This window comes from Aaosphaeria arxii (genome assembly GCF_010015735.1).
Source record: "Aaosphaeria arxii CBS 175.79 unplaced genomic scaffold BU24scaffold_6, whole genome shotgun sequence".
Classification (NCBI taxonomy): Eukaryota; Fungi; Ascomycota; class Dothideomycetes; order Pleosporales; genus Aaosphaeria; species Aaosphaeria arxii.
In genome coordinates, this window is record NW_022983479.1 from 391433 (window position 1) to 415430 (window position 23998).

At 51.7% G+C, this 23998-nt stretch overlaps 9 protein-coding genes across 9 annotated transcripts; 4 read left to right on the plus strand and 5 right to left on the minus strand.

Moving 5' to 3' along the window:
• Positions 1 to 224: 224 nt before the first annotated feature.
• On the plus strand, positions 225 to 3161 carry BU24DRAFT_424234 (putative dipeptidyl-aminopeptidase B). Its single transcript, XM_033528447.1, has one exon. The coding sequence runs from the start codon at positions 370 to 372 to the stop codon at positions 3013 to 3015; it is 2646 nt and encodes an 881-aa protein (XP_033381568.1). The 5' UTR covers positions 225 to 369; the 3' UTR covers positions 3016 to 3161.
• A 211-nt stretch (positions 3162 to 3372) lies between these two features.
• BU24DRAFT_424235 (H-hydrate dehydratase) lies at positions 3373 to 4622 on the minus strand. Its single transcript, XM_033528448.1, has 3 exons — positions 4496 to 4622; positions 4351 to 4448; positions 3373 to 4279 (listed from the first exon to the last, which is right to left on the minus strand). The coding sequence occupies exons 1-3, from the start codon at positions 4572 to 4574 to the stop codon at positions 3485 to 3487; spliced, it is 972 nt and encodes a 323-aa protein (XP_033381569.1). The 5' UTR covers positions 4575 to 4622; the 3' UTR covers positions 3373 to 3484.
• A 160-nt stretch (positions 4623 to 4782) lies between these two features.
• BU24DRAFT_232774 (uncharacterized protein) lies at positions 4783 to 7003 on the minus strand. Its single transcript, XM_033522198.1, has one exon. The coding sequence runs from the start codon at positions 6819 to 6821 to the stop codon at positions 5055 to 5057; it is 1767 nt and encodes a 588-aa protein (XP_033381570.1). The 5' UTR covers positions 6822 to 7003; the 3' UTR covers positions 4783 to 5054.
• On the plus strand, positions 7004 to 8261 carry BU24DRAFT_232775 (uncharacterized protein). The gene is made up of 2 exons (XM_033522199.1): positions 7004 to 7683; positions 7741 to 8261. The coding sequence occupies exons 1-2, from the start codon at positions 7185 to 7187 to the stop codon at positions 7971 to 7973; spliced, it is 732 nt and encodes a 243-aa protein (XP_033381571.1). The 5' UTR covers positions 7004 to 7184; the 3' UTR covers positions 7974 to 8261.
• A 64-nt stretch (positions 8262 to 8325) lies between these two features.
• On the minus strand, positions 8326 to 9286 carry BU24DRAFT_452178 (uncharacterized protein; the record flags this gene model as incomplete). The annotated part of the gene is made up of 3 exons (XM_033531172.1): positions 8553 to 9286; positions 8487 to 8513; positions 8326 to 8440 (listed from the first exon to the last, which is right to left on the minus strand). The coding sequence occupies exons 1-3, from the start codon at positions 8951 to 8953 to the stop codon at positions 8326 to 8328; spliced, it is 543 nt and encodes a 180-aa protein (XP_033381572.1). The 5' UTR covers positions 8954 to 9286.
• Positions 9287 to 10647: 1361 nt separating this feature from the next.
• On the minus strand, positions 10648 to 12019 carry BU24DRAFT_434347 (uncharacterized protein; the record flags this gene model as incomplete). Its single annotated transcript, XM_033530021.1, has 2 exons — positions 10648 to 11825; positions 11971 to 12019. 2 exons carry the CDS (start codon positions 12017 to 12019, stop codon positions 10648 to 10650), a joined length of 1227 nt encoding a protein of 408 aa, XP_033381573.1.
• A 2801-nt stretch (positions 12020 to 14820) lies between these two features.
• Positions 14821 to 16580, minus strand: BU24DRAFT_350174 (glycosyltransferase family 34 protein; the record flags this gene model as incomplete). The annotated part of the gene is made up of 3 exons (XM_033523631.1): positions 14821 to 15556; positions 15608 to 15896; positions 15959 to 16580. Coding segments are annotated over 3 exons (1647 nt in total), but the record flags the coding sequence as incomplete, so codon positions are not given.
• Positions 16581 to 18854: 2274 nt separating this feature from the next.
• BU24DRAFT_232885 (uncharacterized protein) lies at positions 18855 to 19838 on the plus strand. The gene has a single exon (XM_033522200.1). It carries the CDS (start codon positions 18947 to 18949, stop codon positions 19523 to 19525), a length of 579 nt encoding a protein of 192 aa, XP_033381575.1. The 5' UTR covers positions 18855 to 18946; the 3' UTR covers positions 19526 to 19838.
• Positions 19839 to 23998, plus strand: BU24DRAFT_232886 (uncharacterized protein). The gene has a single exon (XM_033522201.1). The coding sequence runs from the start codon at positions 20151 to 20153 to the stop codon at positions 23523 to 23525; it is 3375 nt and encodes a 1124-aa protein (XP_033381576.1). The 5' UTR covers positions 19839 to 20150; the 3' UTR covers positions 23526 to 23998.

Consider the following 23998-nt stretch of genomic DNA (forward strand, 5'->3'; position numbering starts at 1 on the left):
ATGTATCTACCTTCACTAGGCAAAGCCAAGGTTGAAAAAGACAAAAAAAATGTAAATAGGATATTAAATGTCGAGATTAGGATTCTATAGGAAGTCTCCAATTTCTCTCTTCAATTTCGTTCCATCGTTGTCCAGAGTGCCTGGCGGGGAGCGTTTTGATTCCATTGATCGCTTGGACATATCTCGTTTTGGATCGGAGGCTTAAAGTGTCTCGCCACGACACCCAACCTTAACGCCGGGATCTACATCTCAAGCCAACACGAACGCGCCGGGCAACGAAAGTGGGATCCGAAAATCTCCCTGTTGTTTAATAGCTCTACAATGACCTGAATCTTCTGCGCCTGTTAGTTATTACCTTTCATTGCCACGATGCCACGCGAGCGCGCCATGAACGACGAGGAAAGGGAGCCTCTCACGCGGACCGGTGCCGCAGCGCGCAACTCAGAGGACGATTCAGAAGGGTCTATTTCCTCCATTTCGACCACTTCGCTTGTACTGGAGCACATAAACGATGATGCGGCAGCCAGCAGCGCACCTCGATCGAACCTGAACGAGAAGTATCGCGACGATGATAGCGGAGGCCGTAGCACCGATCGAGAGGCATTCGACGTCGAAGACGGGAAATATCCAGAGTTACAACCCGTGGATAAGAAGGCGCGCCGGCTGCTCTGGATTGTAGGGACAATATGCGTTGTCGGTTGGGCGCTTGCGCTCGCAACTTTCTTGATGGGTGGAAGTTATAAGCATGCATCTAGCCGTCCCCACGACCCGTTGGCAAGCTCCACCAAGGGCTCCGGGAAGAAAGTCACACTAGACAGTGTTCTTACGGGACAATGGTACCCATCTATGCAGAGCGTATCTTGGATTGCCGGACCGGATGGACAGGACGGTCTGCTGCTGGAAACAGGTGCCCCTGGATCCGATTATCTCGTTGTTGAAGATATCAGGAACAAAGGAAACGTGAAGGCAACGGGGAGCAAGACAGTCTTGATGAAGACATCGACCTTTTATGTGGGCGAAAAGTTCATCTACCCAAGCGAAGTCTGGCCTAGCAAAGACTTCAAGAAAGTCCTGGTTCTGTCCGAGAAACAGAGGAATTGGCGTCATTCTTATACCGGTCTATACTGGATATTTGATGTAGCGACCCAGAAAGCTCAGCCTTTGGACCCAGAGAACCCGGACCGTATCATTCAATTGGCGTCATGGTCCCCGCAATCAGATGCTATTGTTTTCACACGGGACAACAACATGTATCTCCGACGCTTGGACTCTGACCGTGTCGTCAAAATCACCCAAGACGGTGGTTCCGAACTTTTCTACGGCGTTCCTGACTGGGTGTACGAAGAGGAGGTCTTCCAGGGGAATAGCGCCACATGGTGGTCCGAAGATGGCGAATATATTGCGTTCTTGCGGACCGATGAATCGCATGTGCCGACCTTCCCAGTTCAGTACTTTATGTCCCGTCCTAGCGGTAACAAACCGAAGGAGGGCGAGGAAAACTATCCTGAGGTACGGGACATCAAATACCCTAAAGCCGGAGCACCTAACCCCATCGTAACTCTACAATTCTATGACGTTGCCAAAGGAGAGGTCTTCACCGTTGGCATCGAAGACGATTTCAAGGATGACGATCGTCTCATCACTGAGATAATTTGGGCAGGCAAGAGCAAACAGGTCCTGGTCCGAGAAACAAATCGCGAAAGCGATGTCCTTAAAGTCGTTCTAATGGATGTCACGACCCGTACTGGGAGGACTGTCAGAACAGAAGACGTCCAGGCACTCGATGGAGGCTGGTTTGAGGTCTCACAGAGGACCAAGTTTGTTCCTGCTGACCCATCCAACGGCCGTGATTATGATGGATATATCGACACCATCATTCATCAAGGATATGATCACATTGGCTACTTCACTCCACTGAACAGTTCCGAACCAGTTGTTCTCACTCAAGGTGAGTGGGAGGTCGTCGAAGCTCCTTCTGCTATAGATTTGAACAACAACCTGGTCTATTACATATCCACCGAACGCAGCTCCATCGAGAGGCACCCCTACGTCGTCAAACTTGATGGTACCGGGCGAAAAGAAGTCATCGAAAACAACAAGCCTGGTTACTATGGGGCCGACTTCTCAACCAGTGGTGGCTTTGCTCTGATCACCTACAAAGGGCCGGGTATTCCATGGCAGAAGATCGTTAGCACACCGTCCGCAAAAGACAAGTACGAGAAAGTCCTCGAAGAGAACAGAGACCTCGAGAGATTCGTCCGAGCACATGAGCTACCTATCCTCAACTATCAGGAAATCGAAATCGACGGCTTCAAACTCAATGTTTTGGAACGTCGACCGCCACATTTCAGCGAGAAGAAGAAGTATCCAGTACTTTTCTACCAGTACAGCGGGCCAGGTTCACAGACTGTGGACAAGAAGTTTACGGTTGACTTCCAATCGTATGTTGCGTCAAGCCTAGGGTACATCGTCGTAACAGTCGATGGCCGAGGCACCGGTTTCCTTGGTCGCAAACTTCGATGCATTACCAGGGGCAATATCGGATACTGGGAGGCTCATGACCAAATTGCCGTCGCAAAGCTATTCGCAAAGAAGAAATACGTCGATGAGGAGCGCATGGCGATCTGGGGCTGGAGCTACGGTGGATTCCAAACCCTCAAGACGCTTGAAACTGACCGCGGGGAGACATTCAAGTACGGCATGGCCGTCGCGCCTGTCACAGATTGGCGTTTCTACGATTCCATCTACACGGAGCGCTACATGCACACGCCGCAGAACAATGTCGAAGGTTATGATAACTCTACCATCAGCGATGTCGATGGCCTCTCGAAGAATGTACGCTTCCTAGTCATGCATGGCGTTGCAGACGACAATGTCCACATGCAGAATACGCTTACTTTGCTCGACAAACTCGACATGGGAAACATCGAAAACTATGATGTACATGTGTTCCCAGACTCCGACCATAGCATATATTTCCATAACGCTAACAGGATCGTCTATGACAGTAAGTAGTTCCCCTCACGTGCATTCGAGCTTGGTAACAAATGCTAATATGTGTTATTAGAATTAAGTTCATGGCTGATCAATGCATTCAATGGAGAGTGGCTGCGAATCGATAACGCAGTACCCAAAGCACAATCCGAAGGCAAAGATAAGAGGCGATGATATCAGGAAGTCATCGCATAGGCGTTTATGGACATGTATAGGCAATATTTAGGTTACATAGGCAATTTCGAAAAAATCATTTCAAGTTTACATCATCGTGGCCATGTACACTTGTGACTTACGCATGACCCGAATTGTGCCTCCTACACTGTACATGCTCTCTATTAATCTGCACTGATTGATCGCGCTTGAGCATTAATCATATTCTCACACAGAACCAGTTATCAATAGGAATTATTCTAGAAGATCATAACATCCATATATGGTTTCGTGATTCATATACTCAAAGTTTCGATGTATCAATCCGGCACACAACCTACAACTTGCTACCTGGCTCCCCGATAGTGTTCAAGAAAGCTTGATGCACATGCTCAGTCAAGTCGGCAGCCTGCAACGACCTTCCCTTCTCCTTGAAAGCCAATCTCGAGCACTCTCTCGTGACCGCACTGCCGCCATAGGCAGCAAGTGCCAACGTCTCGCTCCTGTCCATTTCACCTTCATGATCCCATATCTTGTCATGATATGCCTTTCTATAAGCTAGCAATGTGGCCAAACTTCCCGTCAGCGTGTCACCTTGTCCGCCACTCCTCTTGAGTCCACCTTCTCCGTCAGAGACAAGAGTGTGCTTTCCGTTTGAAATGTAGTCCTTCGCGCCCTTCTGAACAATAGTCACACCGCCGAACGCCTTCGCAAGCTTAGAGCACAATTCAGTAGGATCGCCCTCGTTGATATCAACACCCTTAGCCTTTGCCAATCGTCCAAACTCCACAACATTGGGCGTCAAGATACACTCCGTGCACCCATCGACGAGCTCCGGTCGAGTCTGCGCCAGGAACAATCCGTCGGCATCCAGGACGAACGGAATCCCCTGCTTCCTAGCCTCTTGAATCACCTGCGCGCAGGTGTCTTGCATGAGCTTGTCGCGGCCGAGACCAGGGCCGATGACAATGACATGCAGCCGGGAGAGCATGCCGACGACCTCCGAAGCCACGGATTCGACGGACTCGTTCTGCGCGAGGTTCTTCGATTGTCGCATGTAGGGGTGCACCATGAGGTTTGGAGAGTAGGTCTTGATGACCGCACCGGCTCCAGGCTCACATATCACGTGGGACTGTGGTGGAGGGTTAGATCAGTCGTGAGGATGTTCGGGTGGTGTTTGGTGGCGGGGGACAACAAACTCACCATGTCGCATCCGAGCTTCGCAGATGCCATTGCGGAGAAGTATGGTGCACCTGTGTAGTCTTCGCTGCCGCCGATGACAGCGACGCGGCCCAATTGACCTGGAGATTTGTTAATAGAGCTCTGGAATCTGGGCCTTGATGCTAACCTTTGTGGAAGCTCTCGAGCATAGGTGGTATGATTTTGTATACTTTGCCCAAGAGCTCTTTTCTCGACGCGGAAGCCATGTTGATCTCTTTTACTTATTTTGTGGCAATATAGAACGGAAAACCGCTAGATTTGATATAGCTCTGTGGAGTTGAGAGTGGAAAATATAGATTGGTGGTTTTTGTTCGTCCATATTTATGATAAAGCATTGAGTACTAAAACTAATGAGGTCATTCGCCAGTCATTCATTTTCTCCCCGCGGGACAGCCACCACACATCAAGAGGCAACTTGTTTAAGTTGTTCAAAGCCGTGTGTTCCTTCATGAATGCACGTATGTTGTAAATAATGAATGATTATCAGTGGCTTGGATTAAAATGCTACGAAAGTACTACTGATGTATACGACGGATAGGGGTCGCAATAAGAACCAGTCTATGCCATCCGGGAACTCCTGCAAATGCTGATGACATCCGCCATGTTGACGATGAATCACGTAGAAATAATTGACCTGTAGAACGCCTTTTTGGGTGAAGTAAACCAATATTACTTCACGCAAGTTGTTAATCCCCATCGTCCTCGATACCCAGCGCAGCTTTCTTGAGGTTGAGATCCGTCCGCAGCCTGTCGATCTTGGTCTTCAGTCTCTGCTTGTAAAGCACGTTGTTGATCGTGCTGTACTGGGATTGAGCGGTCTCGATTTCCTGTTCCAGTTCCTGGATCTCGGCCAGTTGTGTCTCACGACCAGCGAGCTCGGCGGCTGCTTCCGCATCGACTTCACCGTCATCACCAGTGTCTCCCTCGTCATCATCATCGTCGTCATCGTCATCATCTCCAGAGGTCGCTGCATTCGGACTCGGAGCACTGGACTCGACCGTAGGTATGGCATGGTCTCCAAGGGCGTGCATGGCAACGTCGTGGGCAGTCGCAGGCGTCCCTATGTCTACTTCGACTTCACCTCCCGCGCCTCCATCACCACCAAATAGGCCACTCATTTCGTCGTCTTCCTCTTCGAAGCCTGCTGCCAGCATCTGCTCCAAGTGGGCATTATCCACCTCGAGCTCTTCGCCGCCAGGTGTCTCCACGACATATTCGGGTGCATCGACCATATCATCATCTTCACCCTCCGCATCCTCGTCTGACGATTCGTCCTCCGAGGAGTCAGCCTTATCAGCATCGATGACTTGGAATTCTGCTCGTCCGCCTCCTTGGCTGACCTTGCGGTCCGTTTCCAGCAGGGCATTTACCTCAGCTTCAACTTGTTCAATTCGATGATAACTGACTCGTGGGCGGAAACGGCGCCTGCGAACATGGTGCATTGGCGGTGTCAAGCCATGTGGGTATTGATGAGACGAGGTATTGATGTCGCGAGGTATGTCAAACTTCTTAGCCTCTTCTTCACTCGTAACACGCCCCAAGACGAGCAGCATTTGGCACACGTCGGCTGTCTTAACCCAGTCCTTCTTATTCCAGCTCTTCATGGATTCCACCACGCAAGGTAGGTCTACCATACACGCTGCGTAAAGTCGCCCCTGTATCAAGACGGTAGCGCGTCGCCCTTCTCTGTCGAAGAACCTGAACTGTACGCCCGGTCCACCGTGAGACACACTCTTGCCAATCGTCTTCTCCTCGATCGCCTTTCTGAGGAGGTCGCAGTCGGGTCCAGGTTGCATGCGCAGTACGAACTGTGATTCTATAGCCGGATCTTCCTCTGCTTCGTCCGCCTCGCTGTCATAACCAACACCGGGGGGTCTATACGGCGGTTTCCCGTGCGCGCCTTTGAGTTTGATCAATGTAGTATTTGACTTCTGGATCGTGGGTTGGCCCCCCTTCATCTTGAGCTTGATCGTCGAGCCAGCACGAACAGGGGGTGCGATCTTCTTTGGCGCGGGTGCAGGCGCAGGCGCTGGAGCCTGGAGCTCCTCCTCCAGCTCGTCGTCTATGAGGGCCATCTCCAGGCTCTTCGCCGTTGGCTTAGGTTTGCGCTTCGCGACGGGCGATGTCTCTCGGTCTCCCTCCTCGAGCGGACGCTTCTTGGGCTTCGGCGCCGCTTTCGGCGCAGGCGGTATCACGTTCCCATTCTCGTCCAGTTTCGGCTTCTTCGTGTACTTGCGCTTCGGCTTGGGAGCCTCTGTAGATGGCGCATCTGTGGATGGGACCGCTGGTGGTGCTGCCGAAGCGGATGCTTGTGAGCCGAACTTGAACTTCAGCTTCGGTCCTGTAGCACTTGCAGGCGTGGGAACTGCTCCGGGGGCTTCGTTCGCAGGTGACGCTGCTGAGGGTGCGCCCTCTGGCGCGCCTTGAGGTTTCGTTGTGAGTTTAAGCTTCATCTTGAATTCGAAGTTTGTTGTATAGATAGATTTGGCGAGCGCGACGACTCGAGAGGCGCAGGTGAGGGTATCATCGGACGAACGGGTCGAATGGTGGGCGAGGCCCGTGAAAGTGAAGGTCGTCGATAAAAGGCAAATCACCTTGGACGTTGGGGGGATGAGGCTCAAAGCTCGGACGTGGTCTTGGCACTGGCGCGTGAATTGATCCTAACGTCCAAGCTCCGGTGCATAGGATTGTCATACACAGTTCTCCACGATCGAGACGTCCACACTGCAATCGCACGATGCGCTGCTATCTACCGACATAACAAGCAAGCGTACACCAGGACCTCTGCCCGCCAACCCAGGAGACTAGCCGCCAGCATGTCCGCCTCCGCAAACGAGCTCTTCACCACGCTGTTACGGCCTGCGGTACTCCACATCCTGCGCGCCGCAGGCTTCCACAGTGCGAAGCCCTCAGTTATCGACACGGTCGTCGACCTGACAGCGCGCTACCTTTTCCTTCTCGCCTCCCGGTCCGCGTACAATGCGTATTCGAACCATAACGACCACACGCCAGATGTCACGGATGTTCGCATGGCGATGCAGGACTGTGGCGTCCTCGTGCCGACCTTGACGGGGGCAGAAGAGCTATGGAGAGAGATCCTTCGCAAACCCTTGGAGGACTACGACGACGAGACCGGCGCGCGTGCGAAGGAAATCAAGCGGAGAGACGCTGAGGACACGGCCGACATTGCGGACTTTATCGACTGGGTAAAGGGTGATTACAATAAGGAGATCAGCCGAATTGCAGGCACTCTGAAGGCTCCTCCGACGGCTACAGAAACACTGGATGCCGAGGAGTTGGAGGACTACTTGAACAGTGAGTTTGTCCTGCTTGGATGGGAGGGCTGAACACAGGCTGATCATAATCATATAGCTCTGATGAAGAAACACAGTAAGACTGGAGTCGAATCCCGTTTCCAGGGCACCGTGCTAGGGCATTCAGCAGACCCCAAGCCCATCAAAGTAGAAGGCGGACCAGCCGACTCCATCCAAGAGTGGTGTCTGAAGACGCGAGAAAGATCAGCCAAGACAGCCAAAGAGCTGCAAGAAAAGCAGGACCAAGCGAACGCCAGGAAGGACTCCGAAGACGTGAGGATGGAAGATTAGTGAACACATGGAACTGGCCGTGTTCCTCTTTTTGTGGTTTTTGAAGTTTGAGCATAGCGTTGGCGTTTTTACCTGGTGATCATCCTCTTTATATCCCCACTTTGTGGAAAAGGACCAGGAAGTATATAATCATCCACACCTCTTGAGGCACGAACACTCAACAATGGAATCTCGCATTCGGAATAGCGTTCATGATATTGGTTTCAATGGTGTATAATTTACATATATTGGTATAGGAAAGTCCCTACCGCATCCCATCACTGATAGCTTCGATGTCTAGACGACGGGTCGCCAAAAGCAATCCCTCCCATCTCCCCTTCATTCAAGAGGATCCCGTACTATGATACCCATCCTACGGGACCGGATTCGCAGGCCCTCCCTGCTGTCCCAAATCACCGCCGTCCACTGCGCCCCGCGCCCTCTGCTGCTTGATAGCCTCCCTCGCCTCCGCCTGCTCAGCTTTCTTCCTACAAACCAAAGGCGTCAGTAAAGAATTCACTCTCTCCCACTCACCAATACACAAACCCCTCCATCAACAACCTAAAACCCAAGAGAGGGTGAACGTAGGGTATAACTCACCGATCAAGGTCCGCCACAAAATCCGGCTGCTCGCCCCCTCCCCCCAAGTTCCCCCCCAGCCCGCCTCGTCCCGCAACCGCATCCGCGACCCTGCCCTCCCCCGGTGCCGCCATCTGCTCCCCATCCAGCTCGCGATGCCTGCCGACGTCCTCGTCGCTCAGGCCCTTCGCCTCCTCGCCCGGTCCCGCGCCGCGGACGCCCCGGCCCAGCGACGAGGGCGTCGCGTCGTCTGTGGAGGAGGACTGCGTTGGGGGGATGCGCTGGTCGATTGCGTGGCCGGAGGGAGGGTGGGACGATGCGGTGTGGGATTCGGAGGCGGTTTTGGAGACGGGGTTGCTGGGGGTTGTGTAGGCTTGGTTGAGGGTTGGTTGGGAGGGCGCGGTGGGGTTGAGGTCGGACATTTTGCGTGTGATTGTGTGTGGTTTCGTGTCGTTCTGGTGGATTCGAGGTTCCCGTGGGAGGATGTGTAGGTTGTAGTATTCTTATACTTCTAGGGATGTTCTCGGTCGTGCAATGGTAGTTAGATGATGTCTCTCTTCTATCAAGTCTCCGCAAAATGTGACCTAACAATCTCGGAGTCTTTTTCTATGACGGTAAAGGCTATAATCATAGGATGAGTTTTCAATTTCGAATTGAGGTAGATACTAAACGTTTATGTTTTGAGGTACGTAGAAAACGAAATGGGCAAATTAATTCACATGCGCAAACATGACGTAGTGTGGGGTACCGACTCTATGGAATCATGACCGTCATAGAGGATCCCATCAGACCGTCCCACGCCAAAAGGAAAACTAAGAGTCTATTTATTGTCTTTAACAATAACGGGATTTTGAATGTTAGTCATGATCATTTGTAGGTCGTATCTTGCACTGACATTCTGATTCACGTAAATCTAGTAGTGAGTCCTAAGGTGATGGTGATGATAGAGAAAACAACATAACATGAACGAATGCAAAAGCTTCACATACTTTCAACACATTGATTACCCCCCCTCTTTACGCAAACAAAAAGATTAACTCTGAATAATAAAAATAAAATAAAATCCCATTATCTCAAAATACACCCATTATCCTCCCTTGAAATCCTCCCGTCGAACATAAACAAATATACTTGAACAGTAACTCAAGTTATGGCCATATAACAACGTACTTCGTCCAAAACGAAACCAGGTTTTTCATCAAATCCAGAGTAAGAAGCTTTACAAAATGAGAAATTGCGTAGACTGTTACCATTATATTTCGTGTAAAAGTATGTTGGTATATTCACCAACACATACACTGCGCACGACAGAATACTACAAAGCTGTAGACGACGGGTAGTGATGCGAATGTATCACGACTCACTCGTATCATGAACACGGTATGCCATCATAGGGTCACATCACTCCGATTACCGCATTCTCATATATCCCCTTTCATCGGACATCTGCGATCTAAATCAATTCACACCCCTCGAACCCCGACGACTTGGAACACATTTCTTGCACTGGGTATCCCATCCATCTGTCACGCATATATATACCCATACACTCTTATTCATCACTCACACAGATCAACAAAACATAATAAACATCACCAACCAAGTGGCAGAAAACGTATATCAAGTTTGTTGTATATTCAATCCCACCCACCATCCCACCCCACGATCCCTCCCTTCTAAGGTAAGAAACGGGAAGAAAGGCTTTATACAGGTAGGTCGTATGCAAGCATGCTATCGGAAAAAAGCGAACGATGAAATATCGTGGTTTCAAAAACAAGGTGTGTGTGTTTGTCCGAAACGCCGCCCGTTATGCCCGCCCGTACTGTGTAAGGAAGAAAAAAAGGACCACAAACCTCCGCTGCGAAAAAAACTCAATGCAGGAAGAAAAAACTCCTTTCTCTTTGCTGAAGCATGAAAACAAAAAGATTAGTGAAGCAGGGTTCTCGAAGACGAGGTCTATTCATAGAGTCATTGCCCATGTTGTTGTATGTGGTCGTAAGCAAGCATCGTGCATCGGATGCGGGTAGCTGCTTCCCTTCCCTCCCATCGTAACACGTCTACCGGAACCTCGCATATGCGTGACGACGCTTCGGAAGCAGATGGGCGAAGTATAACTTCATACCCGGACTCCGCTGCCGCCGCTCCACCTGAACCTCCTGAGTCCCATACCGGCCTTTCCGAGACCCGAAGCAGCCTCTTTCCCACACCTCCCCGCCTCGCCGCCAGCAGCGCCCAGCTGTCCCATGGCCTCCGCGTGGCCCGTCTCTTTGCCGACGACGTACCCGGCTGAGAAGCTCAGGGCACTCACGAGAACCACGACGCCAGCGCTCACGACCCAGGTGAGCAGCGTGGGACTGATCTCCTCGACCATAGGGCCTGCCTTCCGGACCTTCTTGGTAGCTCGACGGTCCTTGCTGCTGCTTCTTGCTGGCGGTGGGGGACTGGCCTTGCGTTTCGGGTTGTCGGAGGGACTGGAGCTGATGGTTCGTGGGGACGGCGCTGATGGAGAGGAACAGGGGGAATCGCGATGACTGCTCGCTTCTTCTGTGACTCCTCCCCCCAGTGCTACCGACTCTGGCACAAGTCGTAAGGAGGTGGGGTCTACGCGGGTGGATTGGTTGGTCGTGGCGGTTCGTGACTGGCCTGGCTTGGGCAGGCCCCGCACAGCTGCAGCAGCAGAAAGGAGGGTCGACAGGCTGGCTCGCAGTGCCTCGTCGTGCTCTGGCATGTAATGTGGAGACACGGCGTTGAAGGGAGAGTGTTGGGGGTAGGAGTGACGTTGCGAAGACGGTCGAGCAGACGGCCTTCGTGGGGCATATGTTGTCCCGGAATCCTCGCGAACGGCTGGCACCGACGCGGGGTGTGAGAAGGCGTTGGGTCGGGGAGCAAACTGTCTCCTGGTTGATCTAGGATAGTTCACGGCCGTGGCATTCTCGTCGTCGTCCTCATCCTCTCGCTCGGACATGGTTTCGGAAGACGCGACTGAGTATGGGCTTCGAGATGGACGACGTACTTCATTCTGCAGAGGCGAGGGCCCGATACCCTCCGTGGAAGATGTCATTACCCGGTCCGACTCGCTTTCACTCTCGTCGTATTCCTCCTGACTGCTGGCGCCGCCAGTGTTTGTAGCACGGTAGCCGGTGCCTACCACGAACTGACCTGCAGCCTGGGTGCGCCGCCTCCGTCTGTGCTGGTTTGAATCGTGCTGGACCCTTAATCCTGTGGTGATGATCTCTTCGTTTGCGGAGGAAAGCGAGGACGAGGAGGGTCTTGAGCCTATTTCGATCCATGACTCTATTGGAACATGATATAATACGTTAGTATGGTTGATGATATCGAAGAACAACAGACACAGAACGGGTGACGTATGTGATCAGGCAGAAGGCATTCCGAAGACAAGTATAATTTGTGATATGATATATATTGAGAAGATACATACCTTCCGAGTGTTGACGTCTTGAGGTAGAGTTAGGGGATGTCTGCTGCATGGCGGAGTTGGGTGATCGAGCGTCGTCGTCCATGTTCCTGCTCTGGTCAGTCGGCGGGACCGGGAAAGAGTCCTGGGGTTGCATCGCGTTTCTATGTCGCTGTTGACACGGCAGGAGTTGTCGAAGTGGTGAACGAGAGAAGCGGTGTCTATAAAACTATAACAAGCGTTCACAGTCTGCCTGAGCGGTTATGGTCACTGGAATGATGGAGATAAAGAGGTCAAGTGGAGGTCCGACTTCGGTTCTTTGTTTGGAGTGCTTTGGATTAGGGAGTGATGATAGCGGTGGGGTATCAAAGGGGTGTCTGTGTCCGTTGGTAGCTGAACCGTGGAGAGAGTCGTCGCAAGTATGTATGAAACTCTTTGAGAGAGTAAGCGATGTTTGCGCCTCCAAGATTAGGGAGTGTTTAAGATGTAGACGACTATGGTATACTGATATGGAGTGATAGTGATACAGTGACGACGGTATATCGGGAGGTCACAGGTGGATACACGGGGTGGATAACCTGGATGGACTGCCAACTTAAGGCTGGCGTGCGGGAAGTTGGCTGGGGCTGGATGCGTCGGGGGGAGGAGGGCCACGCACGGCCGCGAATCAAGGCTTAGTCTACAGTCAACCACAGTGAGTGACATGTGGCGGTCGGGCAGCGCGCTACGACTGACTACCTACTTGTTAGGTACCTATACTTGCATCTCCTCCTCAGGTGTGACGCTTTCTTGGTACAAGTGGGTAGATACTCGTACTATTAACTATTCGGGACGGACGTGGGGTGGTGGGCGAAGAGGATCCAGTAAGGAAGATGTCCGAACAATAAGAGGAGCAAGACGAGGAAGGAAAGGGAGAAAGGACAAAGATGAAATGGAAGGCCGGAAGGGAGAGAGAGTGAGGATAGATTGGAATAAGGCTAACTGATACTCGTAGTAATGGTGAGACAATGTGGAGGAAAGGTAAGGAGTAAGAAAGTAGTAGGTGTCAGGCGCAGTCAATGATGACTTTGCCCTGGTGATGGTGATGATGTATGTATGAATGTACCTAACGTATAAGGGCACGGGACTTCGTGACGTTGGTTGAGTGTACTCGTAGGTAACCATGTACCGAGACATGCAGTTACATACAGTATAAGAGACTCTACAGTAGTATATCAGTATTCTGTAGATAATGATAATGGAACATGTAACTATGTACTTCCTGTTGTACACTATACACTGTATGCTATATGTGATATGATTTCCTATCCTGTAGTGTCGTGTAGTCTCATCAACCTTCCACCCCCTCGAATCCTCTTGATATTAAAGACCATCCACATTCAACTTCCATTATTCCACGACAGCCTAGATGATTGACTCCTCGTACTCACAAGTCACAAGTCACAAGTCCCTTTGAAGCAAAAAGCCCCGTGTCCCCTCCCCCTCATACACTCCACCCACCCACCAATCATGCATCCGAGTGTCCACCTGCTCATCTGCATTGCTCACCTGCCACGCCACGCCACCACAGATCTACCCAATGACGTGAAGTCGTTCAGCAGCTAAGTATCCCTCCTCCTTATTTTCTCAGATCGGTTTTCTTTGAGTCTATTCGACTTGTACATTTATTGTTTTCATATTAAGAGATATGGGCTCCAAGTTGTGCTGGTAGTTGTTTTAAAAGTACACAGTCGTCAGTCACGTATTCGGTATGACTGACCGACGGACCACACCTATGCACTTCACCGTAGATTAGCGGATCTGAGAACTACCCAAACTAGCTAGTATGCATGTGAGTAAGACGGAGCATATATTGCACCATCTCGATACTAAATGCTAGCTACCTACCTAGGTAGTCAAAAGGAACATGCACGGGAATCCATCTCGGGTCTCGGGAAACACTTTCTAAACCAAGAAAAAAGAATAATAGGATTCATACTTTAGTAGCGATTATTTGGGGGGAGTGAGTTTCTCTATAGCTTCTACAGATCGGAAAAGGCCGTGTAAAACAACACCTCTCTCTCCAGCGGGAGGAAAAGAAAAGAAGGAAGATAGATAGGGTGGATAGATAAAAACAGAAAAAGCATCTCCAATTTCCATCCATCGTCCCATGACAGAAAGTTCTCCCGCTCCTTGGGCCATCACTCTTTTCCGTCTTCTACTTCATGGGACGTATTGAGGTGGCGAGCACAAACGAACAAACAATCAATCAAACAACTCCAACGCCAAGATGCAACAATACCCTCTTTACTTTGAACATTATTGCTTCTCGTAAGATGATGTAATGCCAAAGATCTGGAAAATAAAAAAAAGCAATCCCCCTGACAAAACACAGTCTAGCAATTCTCTCCTCTGCCGACTGACCGTGGGAACTACCGACAACCACACCGTACCATACCATTTGGATGGAATTGGGGAAAAGGTTGGGAAAAATGCAGAAAAAACTTGCCATGTACCCCAAAACTGGATTCGAGAAGACGACAACGATGGAGAAGAGCAAGAGGAAATGAAGAGAGAAAGGTTGACAGAAGAAGGATAGCCAAAGTATCCCACGTACAACAAGCTGACTGGTCCCAAATGCGGGCGGAGCGAAAACAAAACAACATGCGCCTCCCACGTAGGTCGAGTGCGTCAGATATGATACAGGCATCCGTGCTGGAAAGCATTAAGGGAAAAGGTTCGTCCTGGACCGGTGCCGTTGGGTATTGGAAAAACAATGTTTGGAATGAAAACCCTCGAGGCGATCGAATGGGCGACTGACAAATACTGAAAGGGTCATCTCATGGTGGGGAAAGAAAATGTCGTGACGAGGCGAGGTGGCTGTCCGCAACAGCGTTACCACTTCTTATTCCTCTTCTCATTCTTTTCGCCCTTGCCCTTTCCATCCTTGTTCTCCTTCTCCTTCTTCTTTTCCTTTTCCTTCTTCTTGCTCTTCATTGCTTTGAATGAATCACTGATCCCGTCTTTGAACTTCTCCCAGGGGTTTCGGTTGAGCCTGTTGCTCAATTGACGATAGTTGTACATCTCGGCCCAGCAGTCACGTCCCCACTCACATCCAGCCATGTTGACGAGGAAGTCGCGGTCTCGTTCCTGGTAGTGGATCTTCGGGTCGTCTCCTTTGTCTCCGCAAGCTCCTGGAGGGAAGCTGTTGACCTTGCGCTGGTGGATGAATGCGACGTGGGATCGAATCCATGGCTGGTTGGTGTACATGTACTCCAATGCATCTTGTTCCTTGTGCTCCCATTCCATGTGCTTTTGTTCATAGCCAACGGGATCCCACCAGATGTCTAGTAGACGATCCGTCCAGATGCTCCGGCGAACGAAGAAAGAGCCCAGGTTGAAGCCGCCGCAGTCTTGTGGCACGATCAAATTTATAGAGTCGCTTCGTCCATCACCAACGGGAGAGAGGCTCTCTGGGTCCAGGTATGGGTCCGTCGGGGGGTGAGAGATGTTGAGAGGGTTGTAGTGGTTGATGTCCCGGTACGTGATGTCCTTCAGATTATTGAAGATGTGCTTTTGCAGGGAGTATCCGGGCTCCATGATGAAGGTGTTCGTATCCAACCACCAGAACCTATGCATTGGTTAGTAGGGGCAATTGGATGTGAGTTGGCGCAATACGAACCATTCGGCATGCGGGTACTTGCGCATGGCATTCTTGATAGTGTCCACCTTCTCCCAGCTCTCCCTCCACTCGTGAGCATAGCGCTTCTTCGTGCTCATATCAACAATCTCCAAATCATATCCCCATCGCTGAGTGTACTTCTTCTTGTTCTTCACACTGTCTCTCTCAATTGCCCACTCTCGGGGTCCCTTCCACTCCATCACACCACCACCCTGATTGGCGGCGAGGATGATTACGAATTTGTTTCCGCCGCCGAAGATGGATGATCTCCTAAATATGCGATGCAAAGCTATCACGGAGGGGTCAGCAACAGACTCGAAATCTGCAATTGCTGGGCGGCGATGAACTTACGTGTAACATAGAAAAGTATTATGCTGACCACTACCAGCAGCACCAATCCAACTGAGCGTCTCAGACGCCACAGGTTCCGTCCGATCCTGTTCAGAATCTGCAATGCCGGGTGTCCTTTGTGGTGCCCCCGGCTCATCTTCTCCTTCTCGGCGCTATGGCTGAAGGGCAAGCTGGTAGAAATTTTCCGGAAGTGCTTTCCAAAGAAGCCCTGGTTCCGGGGTGTGAATGCGGCGTATCCCTTCACTTCTGCGCTCCTCGCCTGGGCTGAGGCCCAAGTTACGTTGTGTGCTCCCCCATTGCCGTAGGGACTCGCCCGTCCGCTCGAATCGTACGGGGTGCTGAGGCCGGGACTCGACCAACCGCCAGGTCGGGGAGATGGTGTTCGAGACATGTCGTTCTGAATGCCCGGAGTGCCTGGTATTGTAGATAGGCCTGGTGTGCCTGGAATAGTAGCGAGACCCTCCCCCAAACTGCCGCCAGCTACGCCGCTGGTGGTTCCGAATCGAGATCGCGAATTGGTGTTATCGGGGAGATTGAGAGAAGGAGGTACGTTTCTCGCGGCGGACGATCGCCTCCGACGATGGCCAGCGGTGGCGGTGAAAGAAGCCGGTGAAGCCAGGGTGACGGAGGTTTATTCTGATAGAGAAAGGAATGAAGGGGGTTCGTCTGGAGACTCGTGTCAAGGGCGTGGCTTGTGATGGATGCCAAGGAAAACGACAGGGCTGGATTGGGGGAAGGAGAGCGGCGGGCGTGCAAGGAATTGAGCCTTCAATATGTATATCTCAGTCGCACCGCAGACCCAAGCAAGGCTTCTCGACGGCGGACTGAGTGCTGCGATTAAAAAAGGCCAGCTGGCCGGGGAAAGGGTGATGCGATTGAAACTCGTCGAGCGAGGGCGGCGGCGTGAAGGTTGCACTGAGGCGGAAAGGAGAATTCGAGGGAGTAGCTGGTGGAACGTAGAAAGTTACGGAGAATAAATGCGGGACCATACACTGCACTTTTGTAGAGTAACAAGTAGCTTACTGACTGCGGGTGTCCGCACCGTCAGCGAGGGAGACCGTAGACGGCGATTTTTTGCTTGAAGTCTTGGAACTCCGTGGCCCCGTTGTTGAAAATGGTAGATGTGTAGGTAGATCAAATTTCAAGCAGGACTCAGGAGGTTTTCCATCTTTGAAGGGCAAAAGGGAAGGGAAGGGGGGGAGGATCTTCTCCTTCGACCATCACAATTAGGACTGGCGATTGAAATTATCACTACCGTGTCCATACTGGATTGAACTTTTTTGACCCAACCGAGCATCTTGGCGAACGCGATTAGGAAATCTAAAAAGGATCTTATTAAGTACGGAGTCGTTAATAGTTCATTCGCCATCTTCTTCTCCTCCCCTAGTTAACTACTTGTATCTAGCATCTCCGATACGAATGGCTAGGGACAACGACATCCGATTGATTCTTGATATCTTCTTGAGCCAATACCATCCCTCCGATTTCCTTTTCATTCGTTTTTTATCTTCTTAACACAGTATCTTCTTCTAACCTTTTATACAAACCAATCCTGCAAGTAATGATTATCCGCTCCCTTTCGCATACAGGGTCTTGACTCGTGCCACTCTCCCTCAGCTGCTTACCCTGCGCGCGGATGCCCACCCACAGTCATACACACAAATTACAATTGCAATCCTACTCCATACAGAGATTACATTTCGATCAAGGTCCCCAGCTGTATAGAGCCAATGACGAGGCCAGCCTCGAGGAACAGGTCAGATGGGCGCAATGGGAATCAGATAGTAGCGGCGGACGCCTCGCGCGAGACCTGCAGGGGCCCGCCCGCTATCTCACTAGAATCAAGAGAGAATGCCGTAGTGTACCAAAACTCCTACACATTGATTCCTAACCCCCTATCTAGATATTCCATTCATCATCAATTGAAGATTGAACACGGTAAAATGGCTACTCTTTGCCAACTACCATTTGAGACAGAGACCGAAGCGAGATCCAACTTGTCATGTGCCTCTCGCCACCCGTGCACCATGTCTTAACTGTTGGCTTTGCGTCCTGTCCCCTCCCTGCCTATCATGTGTACCTCCCCGTATTCAACTCTGTAGCATGGTCTGGAACCGAAAGCAAGAGACGACTATCCTACCAATCAGAACCTCGAATCTGCTTCTACACCAGCCTTGGTCCCGCTGTAGATATACAAAGTCGGTCGCGAGGGGACAGATTTCTAAGACAAGAAAGGTCCAATGGATACACAGTGTAGGAAAGGGGGACGAGGGACGATTGCCTTCTTTGATGATAATTACTCCACACGCACCCAGTCAGACATTGCAAACCAATGTTCACAGGACGAGTAGTCTGGACGTTTCACTGTATAAAGAATTTGTGGTTCGCTAAAGGTTGTTGTTCTGTTAAGCCCGCCCTGACAGTCACTTGTACCGTGTCAAAGCGTATTCCTGCATTGAATCTGAAGGTGTATAGCTGATTGTTTATCGCATCGTACGGCACAGAGCTGATGTTATATAGCCCCAAGAAATTAAGGCATTTAAGATTACACCATAGCATGCCTATCTCGCTGCGGAGGTGGTCGCAGGAATGGCCCGCCGCACTTCCTTCTTCCTCCTCTGGCCGGGGTGCGAGAGCAGAAAGCAGAAGTCGGCGTTTCTTTGTACGCCCAATAGATATGATATGATTATGCTGTGCGATTGAACATGAAATCGAGGTTCCTTGCTGGACAACTTGGATCGATTGTTGAGACATGCAACGACTACTTCGTGCAGTATAACTTCTTCACCTTGCGCTCTCAGCATTTCTGTGTAGAGTGATGTAGACTTGCCCCTTCAGAGTCAGTCTTCGCTATAATCTTGTAGGCCCCTTTCCAAAGTCCTCAATGCACATATCCTGTGGACTTCCAACATGTCCTGACAGCAAACCCACCGCCCTCGTCCTCATGCATCATTTACCGCCTCAATTATCCCATCTCCCCACCCCAACATGCCCCAAACGGAACCCAAGCATCATAACCGTTCGCGCCCCGACCCGTACATACATGCATATCTACCACGTCGTCGGAGGCAAACATGCCATCGACGTACAATTACCCATGTGACCACGATTGCACTCACTCACCTGCACCCATTTTGCCCCCCGAGCGCCAGATCGCACACCCGTCTTCCTCCTCCCCTGCGAATCGACCTCCGCAAACCACAACCATTGGATGGGGGAGCTTCGCAACGCATGACCCGGAAACGGTCCAGCAGGGCATGCTCAGGAACGCAAGCTTGGCGGGCGCTTAACGACCTCTTCGTTGGTTGGACGGAGCCCTTCAGGCTTCAACATTCTCTCCGCACGTACCCTCACAACTTGCTTTTCTCTTCCATTCGTCGGCGCTGGCAAATACGTCTGCTAGTTCGGATGTCGTACATGTGGACGGCTAGCGAATCGACGGGCGGTTATGAGCCTCAATGGCGCCCGCTACGACCTTTGGTACCTTTTCTCCCGGACGCGTCGACGACCAATCAGCGGGGCGATGCGGCGCTTTCGTACAGCATTCGTAGGTCCTGTCGTCCGTGAGAGGACTGTCTGTCTACACAGTGCGTTTGAATTGGGCCGGGCGGTTCTAGCAAATTAAAGGCTGGAGCTGCAGACTCGTACAAGGCGGCGCTATATGCAAGCAAGATACAAGGTTTGGGGTCAATAGAAGTCGTGGAATGGTTGGGGACTTGGAGTCGCGTGTGTTGTCGACTTGTATCTACTCGTCTTTTCCGACTTTTTCGTCGTCTTCTGTCTTCCACTCACACGTTCCTTCTTCTTCACTTACTACTGCATCGTTTTGCTGCCTTGCTATTCAGAGGGGGTTTGTTTCTTCTTATTGTTATTGTATTCGTCCGTTATTATAGTCGCTCGCCCCATTTGGGTTTCCAAACCCAGCAACAATAGAACAAACACAAACCGTCACAGACAGTCATTGTTTCAGCCACAGCCAATCAACGTCGCCGCCTGCGTAGAACAATGCATTGTTCATGAGGGCCTACATACATTACATTCAGAGTGCTCCCGAGATCTCAAAAGATTCCCCCCGTTCAAGTTCTTTTTTCCTTTTTTCCTTTCATTCAGAGCCACTGGGGTAGAAAGAGCGAAGATTTGCAAGTAATATCGAGAGAACAAAGAAAGAGAAGAAGAAGCGATTGCAGCAGCCATGAGCAACGCCTACGCTGGCTCGTTTGGCCAAACTCACACTGATGCCTACCACGAATCACAACCATACAACAACAACACTTACGCTCAGTCCGACACGACGACGCTAGAGAACGTCAGATATGAAGGAGACGCCCAGATCGCCGCTCGCAGGGCCATGTCGAAACGCAACTCACGATCATACTCCGCCCGGGTCGCCCGCGTGAAGTCGTGGAAGAAGAAGGAGAGGCTCATGGGGAAGCCGGCGAAACCTACCATCGACACGAGCTTCACGAGGCACAAGGGGATGGTGCCCCGTCAGATGTACCCGCAGGAGAGCCATGTTGTCAGCAGGGGTAGCTCAGTGTCGAAGCACAACTTCCTCGGGCTGGGGAGGTCGTCGACGAGGATGAGGGGACTGGGCATTATGAAGGGGACGCCGCAGCCGGAAGTGCCTCGCGAGGATGTTGCTCATAAGGACATCGAGCATAAGGGTGTGGAAGCTCTGGCACCCGCCGAACAGACGTGGACTGAGATCTCGCCGTCAGACCGACCCATTCCAATCGGTATCTCCATCCCGTCCGATAGCATCGCGGACTTCAGTCCATACCAGTCGACTCGCCTGAGATCGGCAAGTGATGCCACCTTGGTCACACCCAGCATCATCGTCACGCCTGCGGCTGCTATGAAGTCGGTGTGGTCACCTGACACTGAGTCGGAGTACACCCCCAGTGTCTACTCTCGAGCTACCTTTAACCCATCTACGATGTCGAACGTTCCACCGGTCCCAGCGATCCCAGCAGATGTCTCGAAATCGGCAGTCTGGAAGCCTGGCAATGATGCCAGTCAGATGAACGGCCAGCAGTTTCCATCTCGTCCCAGGCACGACACACTCGACTCTGCAGGCACTGCCTTCGAGGATGATGAGTCTCCGGTGAGGCCAAAGGAGCGGATAACCTCCACAGCTACCGTTTTCGAAGAAGACGAGATCCCACTCCGCTCGAAGGAGATGCGGTCGCACGCACTGTCTATCGACACTGCGTCAGTGGTCCCGACACCCAGGAGATCGCAAGGATGGTGGAACTTCATCACAACGCCATTTGAATTCACCCGTGCAAACTCGACGTGGACACAGAACGGACGACATGCCGACCAAACGCCTGATATCCCCATGATGCCCCAGCAGATGAACCGAGCGGTAGATTCGCCATCGACCCCTTCGACGTATATCTGGTCGGCCACAGAGAAGAGCCCGTCTGATGACGGTAGATCGCTCAACATGACGATCGCTTTGTCGACAGCACTCGCCAACCAGTATAGCAACGAGAAGTCGTCGTTTGGCGATGTTGGTAACAACAAAGGCTTGTCTGATTCGTTCCAACCCACCAACCAGACCAGAGCGAACGAAAGGGCCTTCAATGCCAGCGAACCAGTCAAGACGTCTGGTGATGAAGATCGTCAACAACAATCGAAAGCAATTGCTCACGATGACACGAATGTGACTTCGCCTCTGTCCGCCATGTCTGCGTCTCCCGTTATAGGCACTGCGGCGATTGGTACCGTTCTCAATGCCCGACAGATCCAAGAGCCACCGCAGCAGTACCAGGCTTTCCCACCTCCACCGCCCATCACCATTCACATCGAGATGCATGATAGGACCCGCGAGGGAGGCGTTGAGACGTCAAATGCCAACTCACAGCGGACGATTGCTCCAGCCTTTGAGTCATCAAATTCAAATGCATCGTCCAACGCACCGACACAAACCATTACATATTTCCCACCTCCACCGCCAGCTCGATCGCCCCAGCATACACCACCACCGCAGATTTACGGCATGGTCGGTACACAACGTAGCAGCCCTGCTCCTATATCACAACCACCACCGGAATTCCTGCCACCACCTCGCGTTGCGTATAGTGCTCACAATACCTCTGACAACCACAACAGCCGATCGAGCACGCCCGTATCGGAGGACGTCAAACTCAAGAAGCAGAAGCCGAAGAAGCATAGGAAGGTCTTCAACCTGATGGAGTGGCTGCCCTGGAAGAAGCGAGCGGACAGCGACAAGGACCCGAAAGCGGAGAAGAAGAGCAATCGACGCCGGAAGTTGTGTTTGGGCTGCTGCTGCTGCATCATCATCCTCATTCTTCTCGCCATCATCATTCCCATCATCGTGGTTGTGGTAGGCCGGAACTCGAACCACAATAATAACAATAATAACAACAACAACGGCAACGGTAACGGCAACTCGGATAATGCACCAGAAGCTGCGCCGCTACAGCCAGGGCAGTGGATGAATCTGACGGGCTACCCACCGATACCTACGGGAATCTCCACGATATCTCAGCCCGAAGCTGTGGACGCTGAAAAGGGATGTGTAGCTACGTCCACGATCTGGAGCTGTGCTATCCCTAAGGATGATCAGAAGACCGACAGCCGCAACAAGCCAGACCAGCCGAACCTCAAGATCGAAATCACATTCGAAAACGGCACGGTTCGTGATCCCTCGAAGACGCTTCCAGCCCGTAGAGCCGTCAACCCTGTATCAGCAGGTGCCCTTGTCCGATCAAGGTTCTTAAACAGTAGGGCAGAGGCCTCAGCCGTTCCAGCTCCTCCAAGCACTGCAGACTACAATTTCCTTGGAAACACCACGGACGCGAACCAGCAGCCCTTCGAGGGCGAGGAGACTCCCTTCTTCGTCACTCTCCTGAACCCGGACTCTCAGAAAGCCCAGTCACGCCGCCTTGCTCTTCGCGCCGACAGCGACCCAGCCTCCAACATCACCAGCGGCATCCCCGATCCCTCACTGGACCCAGACGGCACCGCCGCAGCCGCAAATCTCTTCCCGACCGCCTCGCACCAACCGCTCCGACTCTTCAACCGCGGCAAGCCTGACGAACACTACGGCTACTTCGTCTACTACGACCGCTCCATCTTCCTGAAGGACATCTCGCGGAACTTCACCAACGGCGGCAACCCGGCCGACGTGGACGGCGGGTCTCGCAAGGACGCCGCCACCCTGCGCTGCACATGGTCCCAGACGCGGTTCCTCGTGCAGATCTGGACACGCAGCCAGGCTTCCAAGCCTCTGCTGCGCTCAGGCAGCGGCGAGTCTACGGATCCGCTCATCAGGCCGGGCACGTTCCCGTATCCAGTCACGGTGATGCTGGACCGCCACGGCGGGAGGGCGGACAAGAAGATGGTGTATTGCTACAAGATGGAGAAGGACGGGACGATCGTGAACAAGGAGGAGAACAAGAGCTTCGTGCTCGAGGACCGGAGGTTCGGTGGCACGCTTGTCAATCCTGCGCGAGGCATCTCGCAGAACGTCCAGGGGCCTGTGGATGGCGGGACGGGAGGGTGCGCGTGCAAGTGGCAGAATTGGAGTACTGCTTGAGATGGCGGATCCGTCGATGCGGTCATCGTCGTCAATCTATCGTCAGATTCGGTGGCATCGCTTCTGGTTTTATCATTACCACCATTATTTGGTTTTCCTTTGTTTCAGACATTCTTCATGCAGAGTAAGCATATGTGCATATGGGCGGCGTCTCTCGGTTGCATTGGTACTGGATTCCCCGTCACGGGAAAGATGGAAAAAAAGAGAAACAGGTCATGATACGGCCAACACACGGTCAAGGGACCGATCATTGTATAAAAACGATCACATTCGATAAAGGGATCGAAGGACCACTGGATGATCCAACGATTCGATACCCGTATATTCTTTTACTGGATTTGAGGTAGAATGAGGAATAGTAATTAAAGTTAGATAGTAATAATGAGAGAGAAAGCTTGCGAACAATAACGGCTTGGATTTTCTGATCTTGTGATGAGCATTACCATTGGCGGCGGGTTTGTCTGTGTACTGCG

Bases quoted from the DNA above. Each gene is read 5' to 3' on its own strand.
- BU24DRAFT_232885 (XM_033522200.1), top strand. From the start codon at position 18,947: ATGCCCCAAACGGAACCCAAGCATCATAACCGTTCGCGCCCCGACCCG.
- BU24DRAFT_424234 (XM_033528447.1), top strand. From the start codon at position 370: ATGCCACGCGAGCGCGCCATGAACGACGAGGAAAGGGAGCCTCTCACG.
- BU24DRAFT_232886 (XM_033522201.1), top strand. From the start codon at position 20,151: ATGAGCAACGCCTACGCTGGCTCGTTTGGCCAAACTCACACTGATGCC.
- BU24DRAFT_232775 (XM_033522199.1), top strand. From the start codon at position 7,185: ATGTCCGCCTCCGCAAACGAGCTCTTCACCACGCTGTTACGGCCTGCG. The intron at 7,684-7,740 runs GTGAGTTTGTCC...ATAATCATATAG, and splicing joins GTTGGAGGACTACTTGAACA to CTCTGATGAAGAAACACAGT.
- BU24DRAFT_424235 (XM_033528448.1), bottom strand. From the start codon at position 4,574: ATGGCTTCCGCGTCGAGAAAAGAGCTCTTGGGCAAAGTATACAAAATC. The intron at 4,449-4,495 runs GTTAGCATCAAG...ACAAATCTCCAG, and splicing joins GCTCGAGAGCTTCCACAAAG to GTCAATTGGGCCGCGTCGCT. The intron at 4,280-4,350 runs GTGAGTTTGTTG...CCTCCACCACAG, and splicing joins CGAAGCTCGGATGCGACATG to TCCCACGTGATATGTGAGCC.
- BU24DRAFT_232774 (XM_033522198.1), bottom strand. From the start codon at position 6,821: ATGAAGCTTAAACTCACAACGAAACCTCAAGGCGCGCCAGAGGGCGCA.